We start from the raw sequence: 18,545 nt of genomic DNA on the forward strand, positions 1-18,545 counted from the left end.
CGATACTAGTATATAGTTTTCCTTTACTTTAATCTTGCCTGGCTGTATTATTAGGATGACATTTATCTTATAAAAGAAGTTAGTAGAGTACTTTCTTTTGCAGTTTTTGAGAATAATCTGTGTAGCATTGGTATTAGTGGGTTCCTAAAAATTTGATAAGAATTCTCTTGTGAATCCATCAGAACCAGAAGTTTTTTGTTAGGTTTTTTTTTATTTTCTAAGTTCCTTTATAACTAGTTCTACTGTATTTCACGGCATAATCATGGCATCCTGTTTTTTAAATCCAAAAAACTGGTTTATAACCTTTCATCGCGTAATCATTGCATGGAATAATTCTGTTCATCACACTACTCAAAAGGTAAACAGAGCAGCAATGTATTCACCAGTGGTATATGTATACACATTTATCTCTTGCGCATCGTGAGCCGCGAGCCTAGAATTCTCAGTGCACCCACATTAACAGTCTACTTCCAAAACCTGACTTGTGTGGTTTGTTTAGAATGCTGCAGTACTAACCGTATTGTCACTCAACCCAATGAAGAGCTGTAGGACCAAGGGCAGCAGGCAGGCAGGTGAAGCTGCCATGAGTAAGTCGCGTGATATGGTAAGACTTGCATCTTCCAGCACTGGGTAAACTACGTTCATCTGCCAGCAATACATTAATGTGTGAAGCATTCCTTTCTGATAATAGGAAAATGTAAAAACTATTCTGTGGGCTTCAAGCTGAAAGTGACTGTGTTCACTGAACAACATGGAAATAGGGTTGCAGAAAGATGATTTTCAGTGAGTGAAAATTTGGTGCGAGACTGGCAGAAACTAAAGACAAGTAAAACTGGCACAATTAGAAAAAATACTTCACATAATGGTCACAGCCCACTTTTTTTGCTGCCCCCCACCCATCTTCCCCAAAAATTTTACCATAAAATCTGCAATGACTGCAGTGAAATACAGTATTTCCTTTTCTTAGATTGAATTAAGATCTCTATTTAGACTTCTGTGAACATGAGTATTTTGCCATTTTTGAAGGTAATCCTCTTTTGTCTCCTTAATTTTGTTAGCATGTAAATGCATAGGAGGCTTTGATAATACTTTTTTCCCCTTCTGTTTTGTGATTTCACCTTCTTCACTCATTATCTTGTTGATTTCAATTTTCTAACTTTTCTTTTTAATCGGGTTGGCTAAAAGTTTACCCAACTTTCAAAGGAACAAAAAGTTTTATAATTTCAGTAATTTTTTTTGGTTTCTAATTTATTTCTTCTCTATTTTTGATACCTAGTCTTGTGCTTATTGAGTTCTGTTAGCTAAATTTTAAAAATGCATAATTAAGTCATTTATCCTCTCTGTTTCTTTTTTGATAATATATTTTTTAGGGATGTAATTTTTCCACTATAGCTTTGGCTGTGTCTCAGAAATTCTGGTATGTTCTTTCAATTGTCATTATCTTCCATGTAAGTGTCAGTTGTTTCTATGGTTTGCTCTTTGATCCGCTCATTATTTAGGATTTAATTATTAAGTCTTCATTTGGGTCTGTGTCTTGTTTTTTTTACCCTGAACCAAATGTTGTTTTTATTGCACTGTGATCTGTAAAGGAGGTATTTATAGTTTCTGCCTTTTTATATTTATTTGCAGTATTTCAGTACCATGGTCAATTTTTGTAAAAATTCCATGAAGTACTAAGAGAAAGGTATATTTTTAATGGTCTTATTTGAGAAAGAGGCATTAAAATCTCCTACTATAATTGTGTTATTCTCTATATCTTCATATAATTCAGTTAATTTTTCTTTTATGAACTGAACTATTATGGCATTTGGAGAATATAAATTTAATATTTATATTGGTTTGTCGTCTATTGTTCCTTTCAGCATAATGTTTATGACTGGTAAAAACATTTCCCCTAAGATCTCACAAAACACCTGATTTGGAATTCATAACTGAAATGTTATATATTTGTATGTTAGGTGAGCGCCATAAATCCAGGGACAGCCTTACCTTTCTATCTCTTAACAGACCTAGTATAGGGCTCTACACATGATAGACTCTTAATATTTCACAAATGTCCTTTGCAGTACCTAGTACACAAGATATATCATGCATGTTTGCTTTTATTGCAGTACAACTGTAATTATTCAAATTCTCAAGCGAAATTAAAAGAAGTCCAGCTAACATACTATGCAGAGCACAATGAAAAGAATTACATGGTGGCAGGATAACATCTGGCCATTCTTTTAAGGGTTTCCTTCAAAAGAAATCGTGATTCAGTTGCTTATGATAGCTTATTGTACCTGGGTAGTTTCATGAAAGCTAGAAATGATATTAAGTATTAAACAATAATTATATTTCATACTTCGTAGTATAAACTGAAGAATTAAAGTGATCATGAACAATAATATGCAATTTATATGTATGAGCCTAACAGAGGATTTTATCAGCTACCAATTACACCCCAGGCTATGCGAAAAAACCTAATTTCAAGTTTGGTAAATCCTACTTCCTAACCAATTCTCTGTCCTATCTCAATATCCATATTCACTTAGTTAAATCATATTTGTTTCTCACAATTTGTTTGCTTTCATCTTAAGATATCTGTATGGTGATTTAATTTCAATAGATTTCATTTATGTATTTGCTCTTACTTTTTCTAAAAAGAACTTGTGAAGGTTCAGTGAATATTAGACTTTTATCAGTTTAGAAAGAAAAAATAATTGTTAATTTAGTAGAAATTAAAGATGATCATAAGCCTCTCCCAAGATTCTGTGGTTGACATACAGTTTACAAACTGCACTGCAGAGTTTGCAGAGTGATGCGAAGAGCTGTAGTCAGGTCCAACATCAAGATCTGACACTGTCCATGAACTAGGCCCCTGGTGTTTACTATGACCATCTGTGTAACACAAGAGTCAAAAAAGCAGCAATCAGAAACTAGTGCCCCTTGTTACCAAGATTTCTTATCATGGATTCATAATAAGCCAAGAACTTATCTAAGACTTTCCAGAGTCATATTACTTCAAATCACCTTTTTAAGTAGATTACCTATAGCTAACTCACATTAATCAAAAGAGAAAGATTAAGTCTTGTGATTAACTTCTAAAGCAGAAATTTAAAATAAGATTTGTTGCGGCTCAGTGGTTTTTGGTGTATTTTCTTTTTTCCCTAGAGGGAATATTATAGGACATGAAAAAGAAATGAAGCAGCATCCACCAACATTATCCTTAGAACTACTTTAAGAAAAGAAAGACATTGATAAATGTGGAGTCAGGAAGACAAATAAGTTATTAGTTGCTATGACATAAAAAACACCCACTGTCCCTTACCACACTGGTAGTATTACACTGGTAATATTTTAGTCTGGTAAAATATTTTCTTTGAAGGCAAAAACTGTATATGTTTTTATCTTTGCCCAAGCACCTAGCACAGTAGCTTAGACACAGTAGGCCTTGATAAATATTTACTTACTTGGATATTGCCAATGGAAGCACACAAAATAAATACAACTTTTATATTCTATTAAGGAAAAGAGCTCTCCAAAATAGCATACCCACAGGAATTGCACGTAAAAGCTGACATTAACAGAATTCTGCGTGGCTAATTACAGCACAGCACAAGTAAGACCAATGTCCCAGGGATGCTACATCCCTAGGTAGGAGAGTTTGGCTTTGTTCTAGTCATGTGATCAGGCTTCTTACTCTTGCCAATTATTTCACAAATGTAAGACACTATTCAGAAGGTAAACTAAGGAAGAAAATGGAAACACATCAACATAAATCCATCAATTTCACTAGGGAAAAGAACTCGCTACATATGATTTATTGATAAATCTGTACCATTATCAATGTATATGGAAGTAATTTCGTAACATGTACTTAGTAGGGGAAAAAGTAAGTGCATATATCTGGGAGGCATTAGTGACCAGGAGGGGCTGATTTAGAAAGTGGCACTTGAGCCAAGCTTGTCAAGGAGAACAAATGAGAAGGGAGTATCTTCTGGGCATAGGGCAAAGTGAAAAAGCATCAATATTTAAGGTGGAATGTCATTTGTAAGAAGCAGCAGGCCGGTTTGGCTGGACTAGAACATGCATGAAGAGAAATAATGTGTAATAAATATGTAAAGACAGACTGAAGTCAGATTGTGATAGGCATCAAAGGTTAACCAAAGGCATTTATGTTTTTACCTTGGCAGCAACAAGGAGCCACAGGAATTTTTTAAGCAAGTGAAGGACATGGCCAATTTGTGCTTTTAGTGATATAACTTTGGCAGCTGTCAGGAGGATGGACTGGAGGAGTGTAAAACATAAGGCTAGGAAATCAAACAGATGTCTACTCCCATGTGATGAGGCCTAAATTAGAGTGATACTTGTGTAGGTGAGAGGAGGGGCTGTGTGCAAGATGATACTCTTGGTGAGCCTTGGCAACTACCTGGATATATGGGGGGGTCAAGGAGTCAGGAATGATTCTAAGGTTTTGAACACAGGTGCCTGGGAAAATAATGATGCCCTTGACAGAAATAGGGAAGGTCAAAAGGACAGGTTTTTGAGGGCAAAGAAAAGGAGTCCTCTTTGGGACAGGTAGTCTGAAATCCAGGCGGAAATGTCCCCAAGAAGCTGGTGATGCAGTCCTGAAGTTCAGGAGATAACTTATTTATTGCCAGATATAGCAGGTTGCAATTCATCTGCCCGAAATAATAGGAGTTGATGAAATCAGTCAAGAGGGCCCAGGATAAGGCTTTAGGGGGTACCCACCGATAGTTGTAAAGTAGGAAACAGATGATAATTCAGCAAACTAGACTTAGAAGGTATAGCCAGGTAGGCAGAAGAGTATGAAAGATGAGTTTCATGAAAGCCTAGAGAGAAGAAATATCCTGAAGGAGAAGGTGGCTAATACTGTCAAATGGTAAGGATAGTTTAGAATGTTGCCACAAGTACAACAGGACCATAAAACTTACTTTATTACTCTTTGATCACCGTAATTCAGGTAATGTGTTATATGAATCACACAGTCTAGCCTCAAAACACATGTCAGTAGCAAGCATAGGCATTGCTCCATACCATATTTATATATCAGCCAAACCCCATAAGAATAAATGTGTGAGTATCCCCTAAAAAACAATAAACCACTAGGATACCATTTAATTAGTTCCTGCTATCATATCAGAAGCCATGTTCTAGTCACTTTAAAAAAGTCATTTTTCCAGAGTCACACTGGAAATGGACCCACTTTTGTATATTTTTAGTATGCCTAAAAATAGGTCTATTTCTAATCACAGAGCAAAAATGTACAAATGACATTTTTGGCACTCACAGTTTATCGAATGAATGCAGCAGCTACACGTAGTACGTGCTAGGGATACAAAAAAGGCCAAAAGACAGTCAGTCTTTGCCTTCAAGCAGTTCACAATCTAATGGGGGAGACAACAGACAAATAAACATGTACAAACTATATGCAGTATGAACCAGTTATAATTACGAAAGGAAAAGCACTAGAATTAAGAGGGGTTGGGAAAAGCTTCCTGTAGAAGGTAGGATTTTAGTTGCAACTTGCAGCAAGGCAGAAGGAGGAAGGAGAGCATTCCATGCATGGGGGACAGTCAGAGAAAATGGCCAGAGCCAAGAGATGGAGCATATTGTTCATGGAATAGCTAGGAGCCCAGTGTCAGTGTCACTAAATCAAAGAGTACATGGTGGGGAGTAAGGTCTAAGAAGACTGAAAAGGTAAAGGGGAACAAAGTAGGAAGTGACTGCCATATGGAGTACTTTGTTTTGTATCTGCTCCTAAAGATGATAGGAAACCAATGGAATATACTGGCTAGGTTGGGTAACATGGCCTGATTGATGCTTTAAGAAAATCACTTGGTAGCAGAATGGCAGATGGGCTGGAAGGGGAAGAGACTTGAGGGAGGCAAACGTACCATCAGGCTATTGCAGTAATCCAGGTGTGAGGTGACGAGGGACTATACTACACTGGTGGCAGTGCCAGAGGAGCGAAGGGGGCATATCTGAGAGATGTTGCAAAGATGAAATCGGCAGGCTTTGGCAAGAGCTTGGATTGGGGGTGAAGGGGGAACAGTAGGAATCCAGGATGACTCCTAGGCTGTGAGTTGGGACTGGGAGGATGGTGTTTCCCTCTACAGTAAAAGGGAAGGGGTGTGTGTGGGGCGGGGGGGGGAAGCGGGGTTAGGAAGAAAGACATGTTGAGTTTAAGATGTCTACTGGTCATGTAGTTCAAGATGTCAGACAGTTCCATATGCATGATGCTCCAGAAGTACAATCAGCCACAGAGAAAACCAAGGAAAAAAGAGTTACAGGAGCAAAGTTTAGAATGGGAAGGGACCCTAGAGGCCACTGAACCCAGCCTCCTTTTACAAATGAGGAAACCAAGCCACAGAGAGATTAAGTGACCCACCCAGGATCACACAGCTAGTAAGCTGAGACAGGACTTGAACCCAAGTCCTCCTGAAGTCCTAGAACTCTATCCATACTCCACAACTAACGGGTAACAAAGAATAAGAAATGTACACTTCGGCATCAGAAATATTGAAAATGCCATTCAAACCTCCATTTGTAAACATACGTGATTACCACCTTAAAAGTTTCAGGGTTTCTCCCAATAGTAAGAGGGTCAGTTCTACTTACCAGACTTCGATCTTCCATGACCTGCATTTGATGCAATAGTGAGAGACTGTGGCTTTACCGGATCACCTGGTACAGAATAGTTCCCAGCACTAGGAACCTGTATATAAGGCCCCACTGCTGCTATTCTGCCAGATGCACTCAAAGATGACTGTGGTGATGATGTTCCATTAACCCGATTTAACTATATAAAAAAAGGAAAGCAGAAGAGTGATTAGTGCGGACTTGGAGCTAAGAGAAATGAAGCTACTAGGTTGATATGAGACTATTACTCTACTGCTGAACCTCCCCACACTAACAATGGCCATTTAATATTTAAGAATTCTCATATAAACTGAAATAGTAAGTAGTGATCATTAGAAAACATTAGGATTTGCATGGGAATAATATCTGATAGTACAAAATAAAATTCCTCCTTTCTGCAATTACACTGGGAAAGGACTTAAAAACAGAAGAGTCTCCTCTTAAAATTAAATCGGTAACAGAAGCGTGCAGTTACAAGCACAGTAATTTAGAAGCTGTTTTGTTTAGTTGTTTGTCTTTGTACTCTTGTTACTATATATTTGAATTCTTATAATAATGACTGAAAAAAAAAAACCTTTGAAAATGATCATAAAAAAAAAGATGAGTTTTAAAAAAAAACTCCACAATCACCCAATATTGGTCATTGATCATAACAAAACTCTCATTTCTTTACTATAGAACTAAACAACTATCTTCCATCACAAATCTATAATTTTCTTCTGAGATCCAATTTACTGCAAAATACTCCACATTTATAAGCAACAACATGATGAGATAAAATAATATCTTATTTGAGTCACATAACTACTTTGGAACTGAAAGGTTTATAAGCATCAAATCTCTGGCATATATGGTATACCATAAATTTATTAATAACTGAAAAATCAATAGGAACATTCATCTTAAGTCCATGGTGACAGGCTAATTCTTCATAGTAACACTTATTATTAACCACAAGAAAAATAAAAAGGCAATCATCTAACATAATAAAATTCCTGAAAATTAACCAATGATGTTGAAGCCGTTTTCTAAATTTTTTAAAAAATGGATCTAGACTCCTGAGAACATTTTGAAAACATCTCAAATAATAAAGCAAATCATTAAGTTTGGGCAAGAGTCAACTGGCAATAATATACAGAAAAGCAGTAACCCCACCTTGCTTATCTTGCAACTTTTCCAGTTTAGGACTCATTCACCCAATCCACCAAACCTCCTAATTTCTCTCCCTTTCTTCCCTCCGCCATTGTCTCCCCTACAAACCATAGCTACTTTTTTTTTTTAATCTGTTGTTGGAACTCTCTGAGTTGATCCTACTGAAAAACACTTCATATACCTGGTTCAGTTTACATTTGTAGCAAAGGTGAGGGGCAGGGAGAGAAACTAGTAACTGTGGGTGGGGGACAAGGGAGAGTGCTGTGGAGATCTAAGCAGGAGACTTCCCTTTTTGCTTTGACATAAATGATCTTGTCAGCTAAGCAAAGATGTCACATTACCTCAAAGTTAAGTATGAAAGGACATCAAACATTCATGAAATAACAGTAGGCTTAGCTCATCATTCTGATTCATAGGCACAACAAACACAATGTTTTTAGTAGTGTATTTGTGAAGTGAATAAAAGTTTGTCTGGCAGCAGAAAATCCACGAAGCTGTAGCATATCAAATAGTAATGATAAATTGAATCCTCCTCATCAGAATCTATTCCTTTAATACAATTTCTTGGGCAGTGATGTCAACTTCAAACACAAAAGCTGATGCAATACTTCGTCTGCCTGGTTCAGCTATAATTCTCATTCCAGCGTCAAAAGTCAACTATTTGTCCAACTGCTAATCTTCTCAAATTGAAGTTTAACATCTTCAGAAACAAGAAAGGCACTGCAAATATCAGGTTAAAATCATCCTTCCTACCTCCCTCCCTCAAACCCTGTCCCCATGTGAAGGACACATCAAGCATCAGAAACCACTTGGACAAAGTGTTGATACCCATATAATCACTTTTCACATGGAAGCTGACTCCAACAATATCAGTGTTCAATTCTTCTGCCTGTTCAAGGAACAGCCTACTAGTTTTGAGACTTTAACATTTAACACTTAAGAAAACAAAGAGCTTTGGAGACATCAGCGATGAGTCACAAAATCAACTTTGCCAACCTCACCATAAAAAGTTATCATCTGTATTCTGTTGTTGGCAGCACACTTAAGTTGTGCAACTTGTTTGCATAGATTTGCATATATTATCCTCTCTGGAGGCACTCCAAGACTGAGCATCAATTGTATTTCAGTCTTAGCACCATCATGTACTCTTCCTATAGTAGAAAGTGTAATCATTATAGTGAAATGTCACTATATTTGACAGCATACAGAGGAGTTACCCACAGGGGAGCATTGTACATCTCAGATATTCCTTTAGGATTTCCCCAAGGTTAATGACATAGAAGGCATCTTTGTTATCAGAAGAAAAATCCTCTGTAATTCTTTTTTAGTCTAAAACATCCTTCATCAAGGAAATCAAAGTCAAATATGTCATTGCTAAAGCTCTTCGTGGTTTCTTGGTATCCCTCAAAAGCACAGTCAATTTAATGGCAATGGATTGAGTGGGCAGACTTCATGAAAATGCCAACAACAAAGAAAATTTGAAAGCGATGACTTCTTCCTCTAAACTCCACCCTCATTCTCTACTTCCTGCCCATCCAGAGAAGCAGCGCCAAGCCGCCAACCTGAGAGGAATCATGAGTTGATGGCAGAGCAACTACTGGTGGCGGAAGCTGAAGGGGTTTGGCCCCATAGGTAATTTTCCTAGGAGAAAAGGCACTGGGGATCTGGGTGCCACTAATTTTCTGCTACATGCAATTTTTTTTCCACTTACTCCACATAAGAGGAACTGAAAATAAAAGAATTGGTCCTCAGTGCCAGGCAGGGTCTATGAGTGCCACTTCCAGGCACCCTGTTTTCTGACAGAGAAGGAAGACACCAGAGGGAGAAAAAACTAACAGCAGCAAAGAGAAGAGGGAGACAGAATACCAGGAAAGAGAGAGGTCAGAGTAGGTCCAAGTCAGAGGAGAGGAGAAACACAGGGTGCTCTATTTAGCCAGTGGTTTCAGATGCTACATTGTCATCAGTAACCTTTGCTGCCAGGCTCTGCTACTGAACTCTCATGGCTTTAAGGTTCCCTAAGCCATCAATAGGCAAATGAGCATTTTTGTTTTTAATGACTTTTACTGACTGGGGGGTAGAGAGAGGAGGTAATTTAATTCAGGAAAAAAAGTGCAATTTGGAGATGGGCCTTTTGTAAAAGTTTATCTTACAGGAATGTTTTCTTTTTGACGTGCCTGAATTTTTTTCCCATAAAGACGCTCACGAAGTTCATTGATTCGTTTGTCCATCATAGCAACCTCCATATTACGTTTATTTAAAAGTTCCTTCTGCTGCTGGAGTTTGGAATTCTGTTCCTGATTAAGCTGATTCCGAATCTTTAAAAAAAAAAAAGGTACAATCTTTGTAAATCTAATTACTTAAAAAGGTTATTAAATCTTCATTTCCATGAGAAGTAAAAAAAACAAGAAAAACTAAAGATGATATTAAGTTCTGGTATGTATCATGCCTAGATGAGGTCCAGCAGATGTAACTAACATGCCAACTGCTTCATACTTACCTGCATGGAAGCCAACAAGGACTCCTTGGGGAAGCTATCTTTAAGTGTTCACATAGCTCACAAAACACAAGGCAAGCACTGAAAATACAGGCCAGGTGAAAAATGAGCTACATATTTTTGGTAATTTTCATACACTGAACTGTCCCCTGGGTCTGTATTATGTGAAGCAACCATATCACAATTGCTTTTGCTAGTCAATCAACTTACTTATTACACAAAATTGAATTGCCTCATAGTGACTCTCACTCTCTATGCAGAAGACATACTATATAAATTCTAGTATATAGTCTATCTAAATGTCACCCTTTTTCCACAATGATCACACAATTCAATTTAAACAGTTAAAGCCTGGTCTCACCTAATGAGCAAAAGGTACCATGAATTCTTGCTATTTCCTTTTGCTCTATTATTTTAATTCACTTTGACAAATACTTACTAAATACCTACTATGTGCAAGGAACTGGAAATGCAAAGATGACAAATGACCCAGTTGTTTGCTAAGTATTATAACTCAATCTGCAAACTATGCTAAAGATACACATTTTATGGAAAAAAGTAAAGCAATTAATTTAAAATAATTTTTAATAAGTTTTTTCAAAAAAATTCCTCATAATTTTCAATTATTCAAATTTAGATTTCTTAGAGTCATATTAAAATTTAGTTTACAAGGAGACTTTGGTACCATATGATCTGGTATTTTTACATAGCTAAACAGTAAATCAGAGAGTCAGCATGGAATTTTATAATGGGCCTGGGAATCTGGAAGAGCTGGTTTCAACTGCTACTTCTGATACATAGTATCTAAGTGACTGGGCCAATCACTTCATCTAGCAGTGCCTCAGGCCAATCTCTCTAGGACTCTGAGTTTCAGACAAGGGTTCCCTATACTAGTGACATCATAGATCCGGCCCAAACTCCAGGAAATCCATCAGATTCAGTTATTCTACAAAAAACCACCACGTGAGAATTTGTTCCTAAGTGAACACCCCGGCTTTGCTTCAGAGTGCTTATCTACTTCAGCATCACTCACTGCACAGACAAACTCCAACAAGTTACCTGAAGCTCTTGGTACAATCTTTTCAACTCCACTGCAGCAGGTCCACTCAATCTGCCATTATACGACTGGAATCCATTGAGTTTCCCTTTCTTTAAATCCTCCAGCTGTTGACTGAGCTGATCAACTCTTAGAATTGCAGTCTGTACCTCCTGCTTCTTTTCCTGGAACATGGCACTGAACCTTTCAATTTCAGCAGCTGTAATCCCCCCACCCCCAAGAAAAAAAATAATTCAATTAAAATAATGTAATAAAAAAGAACCAACACAAGCTTTGAAGGTAATTTTATGCAAGCAAAACTATTTAAATTACATCAATCAGGCAATTATACCATCACTGACAATTCAACATCCTGATCTCTATATCTACAGCACAACTTTATACACATATTTGATCTTAATTCTAGATTATCTCCACTGTACTAAAGGCATGAAACAGATGATTAAAAAATCTTTTCTATCTGATTTAAAAATATGTTCTACTTTTGAAACAGATTTAATTACCCTTTCCTTAAAGACATGCCCATTAGTGGCAGAAGGGGTCAGTCTGAAAAGCATACTTGTATCAAGTCAATGCTGAGTCATACCATGAAAAAATTAGGAAAAATGAAAAATTACAGCTCTCACAATAATAGATATTAGAGAATTAATAATTGGGTACAGGGCAGGAGAGATAATAAAAGGCAAAATATTCTTATTTGCACAAAATTTGAAGTATTTCTGCATAAAATGCAGTTAGACTAAGAAGATGAGATATATGGGGGGGATAAGAGAGATTTAGAGGAGAGACCTTTGCATTGAATATGCTCGATTAGAATCTGATATCCAAAATCTGTAAGGAATTGACACATAAGACTGAACCATTTTGCCCAATACTGATGTGGGGTCATAAGATACAAACTATTTTCAAAAGAATACAACTATTAAACATCCTAAATCCCTTATGATCAAGGAAATACAAATTAAAATTCTAAAATATCATCTCATATACATTAAGCTAGTAAAGATGTGAAAATGCATTGTTGGAGGACTTGTGGAAAGCAAGCATGTTAATTCACAGTGGAGGAAGTGATGAATTGGCTCAGCCTTCTGGAAGGTAATTCTGAATTATGCCAACTTCATAAGCTTTAACTCAGTGACCCCACAAATGGGATCACAAGGATGATACAGATGACCAAAAAAGAATTTATATGTACGAAAATATTCATAGCACCATCATCTGCATTAAAAAACCCTGTAAACAAGTGCGCCCAATAACTGAGGAATGGCTGAACAAACTATGAATGTAATGGAATGTTACCGCACCATAAGGAATGAAGAATGTGAAGTATTCAGAAAAATTTGGGAAAATTGGTATGAAAAAAATACAAAGTGAAGAAAAGAGAGCCAAAGAACAATTTACACAACTAATTACAATAATGTGTCCACATTGATAGGAAGTAGACCTGCTATTTCATTTGTACAGGGAATTCCTGTATAATGAAGTTCCCACTATGGAAGCAGGTCAGCAGCACCTTAACTCGCAGACCCAGGAATCTGCCTAGAGCACTAGGAGGTTAAGTGACTTGCCAAGGTCACACAGCCACACATGTTAAAGCAGATCTTCCTGGCTTTGGAGCTGGCTCTCTATCCATTACATTGTCAACATGGAGAAACAAAACCGTTCCATGTAAGTACCAACTTCAAAGAGTAATAATTCAAAAAAGAAACTGTTTTCAGGGAATGTAATCTTAGGAAATATGTTACAAATGTCAAAAAAATTTTCAAACAGAGTTTGACAACATTTTACCTATAACATGTGTGTGTGTGTGTGTGTGTGTGTGTGTGTGTGTGTGTGTGTGTATTTACTAGAGAAATTTGAGTTTTACCCAGAATTTCAGCATTACACTGCTCACAACAGAGCAACTTTAAGGCAAGAAAGCCTTGGATTATTTATCCAAAAGGTTTTTAGTTACTAAAGTAATTAAAAGATCTCATTAAATATTGAGATTTTATCTTCAAGGGAGACCAACAGCATGGAATCTAAGAATAAATTCAATGAATGTTAAGAGTTGGAATAATCTTAGGACAGACAGTCTCTGGGGCTGAAAGGAACTTCAGAAATGGCCTAGTGAGTTCAACCCCCTTATTCTACCAATAAAAAGATTAAGGCCCAGAGAAGTGATATGACTTGCCCAAGATCAGAAAAATAACTGTACGGCCAGAATGCAAACTCCAAAACCACCCTATTACAACATGTTACCTAATGCTCATCACTGGTCTCACTAAAAAGAGAAAAAACATCCATCATTAATTTTTGTTACCAAAACTGTCCCATAAGTTAAGTTGATTTTAGATTTAAGGAAAGAAGAAAAAAGAAAACACCTAGTTCCTGGTGTCTCAGAATTAGAAGACATTATACATACACAAGTTGCCATTCATGATTTTGCTGTAGTCCACCTGCCCTCTCATGGCACGGATTTTCTTCAACTTATTCTCCTGGGCCTCAACTCTTTCTTTGAGTTTCTGGAGCTTTTCATTTTCAGAAATAGACTGCTGCTGGCGACGTTCTTGTTGTTTTAGAAAATGCAAGCGCTGCTCCTAACAAAGGGAAAGTAGAAAAAATTCTAATTTTGATATGTTTTCCTAAGTTAATTAAATTATCATTTCTATACAACAATTATATACAACAGTCAATTTCAGGGTCAACTACATACATTAAAGAAATGCCAAGAGGATTATTGCATGTGTTAGAGTACACAAAAACTGAATTATTTATTATAAGTGCAAGATAGGAATGATTTTAAGGATTTAATTAGATACAAACTTACCTGTGAAATACAGGGAAGACACAATAACAATTTCTGTGAACTTTTTTTTAAAAACCCAAAGAGAAAGTTATCTTAAATACAATCAATCCCAACTCTTATATTCACATAATCTACTAAAACAATTTCATCTACACTCATTCTAGCACATCTGTTAAGTTTCCTCTGACATTAATTTCCTGCTTTTAGTAACAGGTTTCCTGCTGTTACAAAATAGTTCCCAAAACACTACTCAATTTCCCAAAGGAAATGAAGAGCAGAGGATTTTAGATTGAAAAAGATAAGATCTACTACAAGATAAACTTCTAATTTTCGAAGAACCACTAAACAAATAAGAGACACAGCTTACAATTACTTTACATTTTTATAAGAGGATAATCCTTCTGTTATACTAAGCACAAAATTTGCACATTGATCATGGTAAAGGACAATCAGTAAGAAATCACCAAGAACAGAAAAGCTTTTCTATAATATTAAAACCTACTTCAAAACAACATTAACACTAAAAAAGTCAGTCCCCCTAAGTACATAAAATTCACCAATTTGAAGATGGGTTATGAAAAATCAACTACACTTTTTTTTTAATTGAATTAACATTTCTTACATACTATGTCCTAAGTGATTCTGTTTATATGTGGGAAAGAGGAAACATTTTATAAGAAGATAAAATATTTGTGTATAATTCACCAAATTTTTCAATTCTAAAAACCTAGGGTATTTTAAAAAATTAAGTGTCTCCAAAGTCTTAGGTTTATACTAAACTTATATTTGTTATTATTTATATAGAAGTAAATAGTAACCTGTACTTAACAGGAATTCAATGGATTTAAAAAAAACCCACAAGCATTTTTTTCTATTTAGAAATTCTCTTCCGACTGAGGCAATAATTTGAATACCTTCTAAATGCTTCCTGAATGTACAAAATTGTGCATACATGTTCCTAATAGGTAACTTCTCCTCTAAACTGGACTTCAACTTTTTTTAGCCTTTTGGCTTCACCAAAGAATATTCGGTACCAGTTGGCCCATCTCACTGCAATGCTGCAGCCCCTAGGGAGAGCTCCTACTTTTCATCACCTATTTTGTAAGTTATCAACTGCACAAAGCACAAACCCCCATTAAGACAATTTCTTGTTCTTATGTTACACGAACGTAGTGTAAACGGGAGAAATGATTGTGACAAGGAGAGAAGGTTTATTTCACAGGTGAAAAGAAAGTTATAAAATGGTAAGAAAAAATAGCTGTTTTCAGTCCTGGTGGTCAGATGTAGTCCTCAGGAGCACTGCCCTGTTAGAGGAGGGAAGGTAGGAATTCCTGGCACCATGCTGAGTGTCTGTGTATTGAGCATATTAATCAATCACTGCGATCAAAAAAGAAAGTTACTAAAAGGCCCTCAAATCTTTTCCCTATTTTCATCTCAAAACTTACCTTGGCAACCAACATTTGCTGCTGATTTTCAATTTGCTGCTGCTGCCGAGCAGCCATATCCTGGAGTTCTGAAAGTGTAAGTTCAACCCGCGGATTCCCAACCTGCAGAGAAAAGACCACTTGTATTAAAACATACTTCTCCAGGTGCTTAAAATTACACCTTCATGGTGTTAAGACTATAGACACTGGTATTCTTAAAGTGTGCCCTCCAGTAGATCCTTCATGGGAAAAGTACATTCTTTTTGGAAGACTGTGCCCAAATGCATGACTGTGGTGATTAAACATGAAAAATGATAAAACATTCCCATTAATAGATGAGTAACAGATATTATAGGCAGAAAATCTTATGAAAGATCTCTGATGAAGAAAAAATTTTTCAAAGTTTAATTATATGTGATAATCTTGTTTTAGGCCCTCAGAATGGCTATTTCCAAGGTTTTTGGCTAATTTAGCATACCAAAAAATTTTAAATATCCAAGATCTGAAAATCAGTATTCAACTCTCAGTGTAACATTCTAATCCAAGAAAAAGAAATGTGCTAAGGCTCCTGAAGCACGAAATAGGAAGTGTTTTGTCCTAGGGAAAACAAACTTTAAAGCCCTTCTCCTAAACAGAACTATACTAAAATGAATAGATGAAAAAAAAAAACCAAGACAAAGATAATTACAGAAGAAAGCTTTCAAAAATGAAATCAAAGTAAAGTGTACTACAGGATTAAGTCACATGTGAACTTGCTACAAGATTTGATGTGGCATCAAGTGTCAGCTGATATTTGGGACACACATCTTTTGCCCATAAAACCAATGATTCCTTATACAGCTACTCAACAGAACTCATTATTCTTAATAGCCACCCACCCCCACCTCCACTTCCACCCATCTCATTACAAACTCATGTAACTGGTGCCACACATCATTCTTTGAAATATTCTGGATATCTGCAGAGCCTTTGGAATCTAAGAATTCATAGCTTAAAAATACATACAGAACTTTAGATTTGTACAACCAGGTTCAATACAATCTCCTAGTCAGAGACAGTTAAATGGTATCTTGGTACCCTGATGGTAGAGCTGGGCCTGGAGTCAGGAAGACCTGAGTTCAAATCCTTCCTTAGATCCTTAATAGCTGTGTGACCCTGGGCAAATCTATTAACCTGTTTGCCTCAGTTTCCTCAACTGTAAAATGAGGCTGGCCCCCAGGGTTGTTGTGAGGATCAAACGAGATGATATTTCTAAAGAAATTAGCCTGGCACATAGTAGGATAAACTTAGCAAGTGCCTGTTTCTTCCTTCATCTCTTTCCTAGTCTATGTTATTATAAAAATCCTTGAGGGCTTAACCCGTCTGAGATCACCTACAAAAAGCGAAGCTTCAAACTACCCCATACAGCGATTTCCATGAAGAGAGACAGTTTTACTACCAAAAAAAAGAAGAGAAAGCAAGCATTGCAGTCAGTGAAACCAAAAGTCTATTTCTATTTTTAATATTAATATAAAGATACTAGTTTTAGAAAACACTCCAAATGTGGCCTACAGATACTAGAGTATAATGGAACCATGCCTCCCCAATTCTGAATACTAAGCTTCTTAGTGTAGCCAAGGACCATTTCTGTGATTGCTATTTCAAAACACTGAGTCACAGAAATGTCCTTTTCACAGGAATTATTATCTTGCTATGCTATCACATGAACTGGAAAGCTGATTTTTTTTAACCAAAATATACAACTGTACATTTATTCCTGTTTTAAGTTTTATTTTATTCAGATAAGCCCACTGTTCTAAGTTGGTAAGTTTTGAAAAATGACTCTGTTATATATTAGCTATCCCTCCAAGCTTCTACAAATCTAGCAATATTCCCCTCAAAATACTGGTTCCTTTAATAGTCTACAGTAATTTCTCAAAACTTACAATGAAAACTTGTCTTTAAGCCTTTAAAAAAATTCAACTTACAATTTTGGAGTGTAAAGCTTTTTTTTGACTAGAGAAAAAAGTTATTTCCATTTAATAAATGGTACACTTTTATATTTTACTCTTAATAATCTATATTTTTTAAGATTCAAGATAAGCATAAATATCACTGGTGATTTGTAATATCAAAAGGGATTAGAAGGAACATGATAGAGCCAGCATGCTGAGATAGCAATCTAAAATAAAGATTCCCCCCGCCCCCAAATGCAAACATTTTTAATGCACAGAAGAGAACCCATGAAAGGACAGAAAGAATCACAGACATGTAAGACATCTATGAAAAATTCTATGTTCAGTCTCTTAATTAAAAAGAAAAACCAGCCATATGTGATAGAAATTTACTTCTTAAATGCATGATCCTCTTTTTTTGGTTTTACTATGTATAAGGAAACATTAACTTTGTTTGGTGTTCATTAGGTTCAGAACTTTTTTTAAAAACTTCATTAGGAAACAAAATAGTTAAATGGGGGGAAATAAACCATGTTTATTTAATAACATATGAATAAGAAAGATTTTTAACCCAAATTTTAAAAACTTTAAGTAAACAAATATCCCATTTTCTATACCATTGGTTTTATATTTTGCCAAATGAGCAATATGAAAAAAATACCCCCTCCCTTCAAAAAAAGTCCACCATCTTCCTGTGCTTTCCACAGAAAATTCAACGATGAAGGTAACAGTAGTGCTAAAATTTCAAAGTTACTGGGATTCTTTAACACAAATTATTTCACTCACTTATAATCTGAAATTCTCCAGACGACATCAGGAGGCCCCAATGGAACACTCTGGTTGTCCCTCTAGTTTAACAACAGAGCCATTTTACTCAGTTTCCTCCTTACTAATTATATCCAAATGAGATCGAGCCAGGCTCCCTTGTGATCTTCAATATGGTTCCTTTTGGTTAAACTGTCAATCACATACAAGGTTATATCCTCATTATTAAATAAGTGACCAGAAAAGGCCACTCTTTTTCCCCTCATAAGTTAAGGGCAAGTCTCCC

At 36.2% G+C, this 18,545-nt stretch overlaps 1 protein-coding gene across 5 annotated transcripts in view; it reads right to left on the reverse strand.

The window, feature by feature from the left end:
* PPP1R13B (protein phosphatase 1 regulatory subunit 13B) overlaps positions 1-18,545 on the reverse strand; it is a 124,394-nt gene that overhangs the window by 17,381 nt on the left and 88,468 nt on the right. For 2 of the 5 annotated variants that reach the window (XM_036749069.1, XM_036749067.1), the window contains exons 5-9: positions 15,582-15,683; positions 13,753-13,927; positions 11,351-11,547; positions 9,972-10,112; positions 6,625-6,805 (exon numbers count right to left, since the gene is read on the reverse strand). In XM_036749069.1, coding sequence (XP_036604964.1) covers positions 6,625-6,805; positions 9,972-10,112; positions 11,351-11,547; positions 13,753-13,927; positions 15,582-15,683 — 796 coding nt within the window. Of the gene's footprint in view, positions 1-2,766; positions 2,881-6,624; positions 6,806-9,947; positions 10,113-11,350; positions 11,548-13,752; positions 13,928-15,581; positions 15,684-18,545 lie in introns of all 5 variants that reach the window. The other 3 variants (XM_036749066.1, XM_036749065.1, XM_036749064.1) reach the window with 2 other exon arrangements.

The sequence above is a fragment of the Trichosurus vulpecula genome, chromosome 3, assembly GCF_011100635.1.
Source record: "Trichosurus vulpecula isolate mTriVul1 chromosome 3, mTriVul1.pri, whole genome shotgun sequence".
Classification (NCBI taxonomy): Eukaryota; Metazoa; Chordata; class Mammalia; order Diprotodontia; family Phalangeridae; genus Trichosurus; species Trichosurus vulpecula.